This window comes from Ziziphus jujuba, chromosome 2 (genome assembly GCF_031755915.1).
Source record: "Ziziphus jujuba cultivar Dongzao chromosome 2, ASM3175591v1".
In the NCBI taxonomy this organism is placed as follows: domain Eukaryota; kingdom Viridiplantae; phylum Streptophyta; class Magnoliopsida; order Rosales; family Rhamnaceae; genus Ziziphus; species Ziziphus jujuba.
The window spans coordinates 3,040,615-3,048,998 of record NC_083380.1 but is presented as its reverse complement, the minus strand read 5'-3'; the positions used below and the strand labels follow the sequence as shown (position 1 = coordinate 3,048,998).

Below are 8,384 nucleotides of genomic sequence, written 5' to 3'. Positions count from 1 at the left end.
CGTTAGTTTATAAGCTGGGATGGAAGTTTTGAAATTGTTGCTGGGATGGGAGTTTTGAAGGTGTTTTTATAACACCTCATCCCAAAGTACAACGGAAGTTCTCCAACTTTGACCGTTGACCATTGACTTTGACTTTGACAGTTGATCAAGGGGTCAAAAGTTGACTTTTTGACTCGGATGGAATTCTAGGTTGACTGAGGTACCGTTACAAAGTACACATTGGCACGAGTTCGTAGACTAGTAGCACGTTAAAAACGGAGCTACGGTTTGAAAGTTATGAGCAAAACAATTTGGGATCCAAATTGTCCAAGGGTGCCGGAGTTGACTTTTTATTCATGCAAAGTTGAGCTTTGACTCATGCATGGTTGTGAAGTACTCGTCGATACGAGTCCGTAGACTAGCGGCACGTCTGATTTGGACATGTGGTTTGAAAGTTATGGACCTGTAGAGTTTTTCAAATACTGTATTATTTTAATATTATTTTTAAACGTGTAACGATGTGCCACGTGTGACTTAATAAATGTGACAATGTGTCACCATGTTGAGATGCCACATGTCAACCGTGTTTAATATCATATTATTTTATTATTATTTTATATAATAATATTATTTTTAATATTATTTAATTAATTTTAATTTATTTCTTTTTCTTTCTTTTTCTTTTCTTTTTTCTTTTTTTTCTTTTCCCCCACGTGGGAAAACACCCCCCCGATCCTCTTCTTCTTCTTCTTCTTCTTCTTCTTCTTTCTTTCTTTCCTTCTTCCTTCTTCCTTCCCACCTGCCGTCCCTCTCTCTCTCCCGTGTTCATATTTCTCCGGCCACCACAAGCCACACGGGCCGGCCACCATCCAAGACCACACGCCGGCAAGCTCACCAGCCAAATTTGGCGGCCGGGCGGTCGGCGACGCTCCCAGATCGGGCCGGTGAAGTCACGACGGCGGGTTGAATTTTTTCCGGCGATTCTCGCCGTTTTCGGCCAGCCCAGTCCAAATTGCCACCCCTCTTCCCCTATTTTGGGTCCTCTGAGTTCAAATATGGCCTCCAATTTCCAAAATTCAAAGCGGTTTGCGAGATACGAGGAGATCAAGACCAGCCGAAGCTTTCCAGCCAAATTCCGGCCACCACCGGCGGAATTGGGGTCAATGGAGACCGGTAATGTGATCCTCGTTCCACAAGCTTCGATTCGGTATATTATTCGATAATTTTGGTTAACGTTTGTGTTTAACCCCCGGGTACCGGGTATTATTTATCCGAATAAAATATTATTTTATTTGAGTGTGTGTGAATTGTGTTCTAGGAGCACGTGTACGTTGTGGAATCGATCATATGGAGGATCTTAGGTTAATTGCATGCTCCAGGTGAGTGACCCACCTTCAAATTAATTTCGAGAATTAAATTTATGAATATTTTGTGTGAATTGAATATTTGAAATTTATATTCTATGTGTCAAATATTTAATTGATTTATTGTGAAAATTATTGGTGGATTTATTTTGATTAAAGAAAATATGCATTATATAAATTTATGCCATGTGAAAATTATTTTATGGTATTGAGAATTGTGGAATTCAATTATATATGAAATTCTTGTGGTTTTAACATTATTTTAGGCATGATTTGATTTTCAAATATTTCAAGGAAAATATTTGTTTATGTTGGTGACTTCAATTTTTATAAGTATGCCCCTGGAATATTATGCGATTTAATTTATTATATTTCAAAAATATTTATGCCATTGGAAAAATTTGAATATTTAAATTGGTGGAATTGAGAGATGGTGGATTTGAAAATTACGGTATTTATGCGATGAATTTATGACGATGATTATAAAGGAATTGTGGGAAATTTACGGGTTTAAATGGATGGAATAAACCCAGTATGTTATGGAAAATTTGAGATTTTGAGATATAAAATAAATATATGGATTTTATGATTTTTAGATGCACCATACACGTACTGGTGTTCTGTTTATATGTGATATGGTTAGTGTGCACACGGATGTGATTAGCGCGCGGTGGGTGTGAGTAGCATGCAGGTGATTTTATGGGGTTGTCCTGTGTTTGCCATCGGATGAGGGTAGGCCGTCCCTCCATGGCCGGGACGCCTGTTTGCAGTGGCGCGGTGGGACGCCACGCGACCGTATGCCGGTTTCTCTCTATAACCTCCTGTCTGGCGGTACCTTGGGACGCTGGGTACTGTTGGCACCACTGGTATATAGTGGATGCATCAAGTGATTTTCAAAACTGGGATTTTAAAATAAATATTTTGAAATTGTTTTGGAATTAAAAATATAATTAATACTGCTTTTGGTATTTATTCGAATGGGGATTTTAAATTGGTTTAATTTTTTTCCCTTTACTTAATTATTCGATAAATTAATCTCTTTTAATTATAATTTTTGGATGCTTGACTTATTATATTTTATTTGATATTTAGTGAGTAAATTGATGTCTTGGTTTTCGGGGAATACGAATAAAGGGTTTTGTGAAAATGTTTTAAAATGGGAACTTTTCCAACCGAGATAATAGTAAGGGTTTTGAGAGAAAATATTATTTCCAATTAATTATTATTTATCTACTTAATTATCGTGGTATTATAATTGTATAGTAGATAGGGTCACTCACTCATATTTTTAAATTCCGTTCCCCTAGGTCCAGGTTGGGTGACGTCGATCATCCGGGGTGAGCCCGACGTCTCAGTTCATTGCCGGAAGTCCAAGGAGCATCTCCTTTCTTTTTTCCTCTCCACCCTATATTACTTCTTTGTCGGTCATTGTATTAATTTCATATTTATTTGTATAATGTTCTGTATACTGTATTGGACATTTATGTATTAATTATGCACTGGATTACTGTTGTTCATTTGAAGTGCTGTAAATTTGTGGAATCAACTTGTAGTAATGTGGGAGGAATAAGGGGATGTTTATAGAAGTGTGTTTTCAGTGCAGGAAATTTTTGGTTAGTCCTATCCTTAGGGGAGGTGCTGCCGGATTTTCCATTGGAAGGTTCGGTAGTATTTTCCTGGGATCAGGGCTTGTCTAAGGTTCCGGTGATGAATTTTGGACGGGTCCTGATAGTTTTCAAGCATAGATTAAGTGCTTTACTTGTATTTTTTTTTTTTTGTGTATTAATTTTGACAAAAATAATTTTTTTCTTGAAAAGTTTTTAAATAAATAAATAAATATATATATATATATATATATATATATATATATGACCTATTATCTATTTATGGTGCCCCTATTGGATTCTATACAATCACACATTTTAAACGCCCGATTCTGCTTTTAATCTACAACCACTTATTTTATCTACCAACAATCTTTTTATCATCTACCACCTTTTGTTTTTTTATCATTATTATGTATATACACTGACCATATGGACCATGCATTTAATCTAGAATCATTTATTTTATCTACCAACATTTTTTTTTTTTAATCTTCCACCATTTATTTTTCATCTACCAAAATTTTATTTATTATTATATTTTATTTTTTTCCATACTATCATCATATATGCACCATATTTTTCCTCCAAAAATTCTTCTCCATACACAAATTTTAATTTCTCTCCGTGTATTAATTAGGTTTTCCAATTGCATGGGCTTTAAGTTAAATAAACATTGTAGGAAGGAAAGAAAAATTGCAAGAAAACATTGGGAAGGAAAAGGGGGGGGGGGGGGGGGGGGGGGGGGGGGGGGGGAAAGAAAGATAAAAAAAAGGGTGGGAGAGGCTACCATGTTTAAGCTGGATCTCATTTCTTTTAATTTTAACCATTAAAAAAATTTAAAATTAAAAATCCTATTATTTAATGATTTGGACATCATAAAATTTATTGTAATGGGGTTCATTGTCAAAAGACGTCAATCGCATTTTTATGCCAAATTTAATATTATCATTTTATACAATGTGTTGTTAAAATTATAAAATACATAAATATTCTATGTTTTTACATTTCAATACGAAAAGGCAATGTTACTAATGATGCTTTTAATTACCCGTACAAGAAATGATGAATAATTAGTCATAAAACAACTATATTTATTTTAAAAAAAAAAGATAATTATACTTTTATTTTGGTTAAAACTTAAAAATAATAATAAGTTAAAAAGTTGTTATCCCTAACAATTTTTTTTAAAAAAATTATAAGAAATTAAATTTCTCATCACACATAATTTTATTTTATTTTATTTCCTTCGTAAGAAAAGGTCAAAAGGAAATACCAGCAAAGCCATGACGTCAGTTGTGAATAGTTTTGACATCGTTGCCAACGAAAGTGCTGTCAATAACTTTTCACTCTTAATTTTCTGTTTGTTGAGTACCAAAGAACATTGCACTACCACTATATATTGATATAAACAGTATATACATTCAAAGACATAAAATCCAAAACCTATATATCTATATATATAATCCAAACCCATCAAACTTCGTGAAAAATAAAAAAATAAAAAAAAATGAAGAAAGTTGAGCTCATCTTCATCCCCTCACCTGGTATTGGTCACCTTGTCTCCACAGTGGAGATGGCAAAGCTCCTCGTGGCTCGAGATCATTGTCTTCACGTTACGGTACTCGTCATGAAGCTACCCTTTGAAACCAAAGTCTCAACCTACCTCCACTCTCTTTCTTCTTCTTCTTCTTCTTCTTCCTTCTCCAACATCTCAGCACGTATCAGCTTCGTCATTCTCCCACACGACCATAATAATACCCTTGCAGATTCCAACCCTGGCCTTTTCTTGAATCAGTTCGCGGAGATTCAAAAACCCCATGTCAGAGAAGCCGTTGCCGCAAAACTGATCCATTCCAGAGACAAGAGTAGTGCTGATCATGAGTCTGACTCGCCGCCCCGACTAGCCGGTTTCGTCATCGACATATTCTGCACCACCATGAAAGACGTAGCCGAGGAATTCGGGATTCCTACATACGTGTTTTTCACATCTAGTGCGTCCTTTCTTCGCCTCATGTTCCATATCACAGACCTTAAGGATGAAGAAAACATCGATACCACCGATTTCAAGGACGACCCGAATACCGATTTGGTCGTCCCGGGTATTTTAAACCCGGTACCCGCTAGTGTTTTGCCCGGTGTGGTTTTGCTCAAAGATAGCGCCCCGTTGATGCTGACTCATGCTAGAAGGATGAGGGACTCAAAGGGTATTTTAGTAAATACGTTTGCAGAGCTGGAATCCCATGCAATCCGTTCATTATCAGAGACGAGTGAATTTCCACCGGTGTATTCTGTGGGACCCATACTGAACCCAGAAAGGACGCATCATGGTTCGGATATAATTAAGTGGCTTGATGATCAACCTCCATCGTCAGTAGTGTTCCTGTGTTTCGGGAGCATGGGAGGTTTCAGTGAGGAGCAAGTGACAGAGATTGCTATTGCACTAGAAAATAGTGGGGTCCGATTCATATGGTCACTACGACAGCCTCCTCCAAAAAATGCTTTCACTCCACCAACTGATTACGACGATCCAAGCCAAGTCGTTTCCAAAGAGTTTCTCGATCGAACGGTTGGGATTGGTAAAATCATAGGATGGGCCCCACAAGTTGATATACTTTCTCATCCGGCAATTGGAGGGTTCGTATCGCATTGCGGATGGAATTCAATCTTGGAGAGTCTGTGGTTCGGTGTGCCTATGGCCACGTGGCCGCTTTACGCTGAGCAGCAATTTAATGCGTTTGAGATTGTTAAGGAAATGAAACTGGGTGTTGAGATTAAGTTGGATTATAGGACTGCAGGCTTTTATAGCGGGGCCAATGATGAGGTTGTGATTGTAAATGCTCAAGAAATAGAGACGGGGATCAGAAAGTTGATGGAGAATGAGAGTGATGTTAGGAAAAGAGTTAAACAAGTAAGTGAGAAAAGTAAACAGGCTTTAATGGATGGTGGACCTTCATATTCTTCATTGAAAAGTTTCATCGAAACTGTCATGGTTAATCTGCCTTCAAGTTGAGAGGCCTTTTGTTTTTTTTTTTTTTTTTTTTTTTTCGTTAAGTAATTTCTAATAAATATATTTTATGTGCTTTTTCTAAGGTTTTCGGAAAAATTCCATGTGTCTTTTCCAATTCAGATATAGCCTTTTAGATTTTAAATATTCATTACATTTAAAATCTTTACGAATGAAATTTATTTACTAAATTGTTTTCTCTCTCCTACATGGCATGTTATATAATAAAATTATCCCTTTCAACTTCTAAACATAAATCAATTTTATTTATATCCTTTATAGATTAATTTTAAACAAAATAAGTTATTATTAGTTTAAAATTTTAAAAATTATAATCACTAATAAAAAATTAATAATAAAAATCAAAATATATATTTTTATAAATAAAAAATCTTTTATATTTTTCTATAATAATTTTTTGAAACTACTTTGCAATGATAATAATAATTTGTAAAACGCATAAATAGCAAATAATAATCAATCTCCTTAGAAATTTTATTGATAGCACATAATTTTTTAATAATATAAAAAATTAAATAATCAAATTATAATAGTGTAATTAATTTTTTTGTGTTTCAATAGGAAACTATAATCATAATTATTACTACTAACAACAACATTAATGAAAATAGTAAATATTAATACTTAAATATTAACACAATGAAAATAGGATTACCAATCGTTATTTTATTTTTATTTGTATTTTAATATATCACTATTACTATTAATATAAACAATGATAAGAAGATAATATTACAATATGTAAAACTATAAAGAATAAAATAGTACCTTACAATGCAACACAACATAATATAATACTTAAACAAAATAGCCTATTACAAATGGCCATTTATTCCCACGAATATCCTATGAATTATGGAAAACATATGGAAAAACATGTTAAATTTGCATTAATAATAATTTAGAATAATTATTTTATCATTTTATGTAGAGCTAATAGAATATTATAAATTTGCATTCGAGTTATTAGAAAATTCATTAAAGTAAGAAGAGATCAATTTTTATCTCTAATTTTATTGGGTAAAAATGATTTAGCAAAAATAATTTGACAATTTTGTAATAAATCAACTTACAAATGTATATTAAAAAATTTAAATATCTTTTAATGCCAAAGAAAAAAAAAATTTAAACTTCGATTTTGTTAAAAATTTAAAATAAGTTAAATTAAAAATAAGTTTGATTAAAATTAGAAAAAGAAAAAGTGTAACTAAAGAAAGATGTGGCTCAACTCTTCTCTCTTACATAAACAAAAAGTAGAATAATATTTTTATAATTACATTTATTTTTCATATCAATTAATTCTATTAAATATTTTATATTTGTAAAAAATTTTATATATAAATGAAAAATGAATAACATTTAAATAATTAAAAATAAAACAAATTTAAATGAAAAAAGAAAATTTTAAATATATATATATAAATATATATATGTATATATACATATAGATATATATTAAATGTAAAATAAATTTAAAAATATGAATGTGTGTGAGAGGGAGTGAGATTGAGAGCAAGAAAGAGATAAGGAGGCCCACGTATCTTTTAAAGTAAAAAATAGAGATTTGCATGTTTTCCATATATTAAACTAGTATCCATCTCCGTGCCATGTACGATATGTGTAACTATAATAGATACAATTTAATAATAATTTATAAAATTTTAATTATATTTGAAAATCTACTTAAAATTTTTATTGTTAATATGTATATTTGAATTTTTTTTTTCAATCTATACTATAAAAGTTTGTTAATAATTATAAATTTGACCTCTATATATAATATTATTCAATTATATAATTCAAATTCAACAATTGTTACCTACCTAATTTTTTCCATTTATAAAATTTTCCTATCAAATTTTTAAATTTATATAATTTAATTAAAATTCAATATTTTCCATCTATAAAATTCAAATTCAAATATATTTTTTAATTTCTTGAAAATTATTAATTTCTATATATTAAATACTAATAATGTAATATATTTATTTATTTATTTATTTATTATTATTATTATTATTATTTATTCTATAAAAACATTTTTGCCTTATAAGATAAATTATTTATAGAATTCAAACTATAAAATATTTACCTATTTAATTTTGTTCTATATATAAAATTTAAATTTAAATTCAAATTCAAGGCGTAGGTTGGCCTTGGTTATTGATCTATACTCAGGTTACCTTCCACTAGTTCACTGATAGTGGCTTGCCCTCTATCTTTCCAGCTCTAGGAAAGCATCTTTGAGCTCGGAAACCTCTTTGGAGACTTGGTTTGTGGCCACTTGCTCAAAGATTCGTATTACAAATTCAAATTTAAATGTATTTTTTAATTTTTTACAAATAATTGATTTCTTTATGTTAAATCCTTATAATATAATATAATTATATTTATTATTATTATTATTAT

The 8,384-nt window shown here is 31.5% G+C and overlaps 1 protein-coding gene and 1 long non-coding RNA gene across 3 annotated transcripts; both read left to right on the top strand.

Annotated features, from left to right (window-relative positions):
• The first annotated feature begins 722 nt into the window (after positions 1-722).
• On the top strand, positions 723-2,860 carry LOC132800655 (uncharacterized). 2 transcript variants are annotated; one of them, XR_009635901.1, is made up of 3 exons: positions 723-1,152; positions 1,298-1,358; positions 2,651-2,860. It is a non-coding gene; the product is annotated as an uncharacterized LOC132800655 (long non-coding RNA). The 2 variants fall into 2 exon arrangements; XR_009635902.1 differs by having other exon boundaries at positions 723-1,186.
• Positions 2,861-4,379: 1,519 nt separating this feature from the next.
• Positions 4,380-6,052, top strand: LOC132800592 (anthocyanidin 3-O-glucosyltransferase 2-like). The gene has a single exon (XM_060814664.1). It carries the CDS (start codon positions 4,458-4,460, stop codon positions 5,958-5,960), a length of 1,503 nt encoding a protein of 500 aa, XP_060670647.1. The 5' UTR covers positions 4,380-4,457; the 3' UTR covers positions 5,961-6,052.
• The last annotated feature ends 2,332 nt before the right edge of the window (positions 6,053-8,384 follow it).

Bases quoted from the DNA above. Each gene is read 5' to 3' on its own strand.
- LOC132800592 (XM_060814664.1), top strand. From the start codon at position 4,458: ATGAAGAAAGTTGAGCTCATCTTCATCCCCTCACCTGGTATTGGTCAC.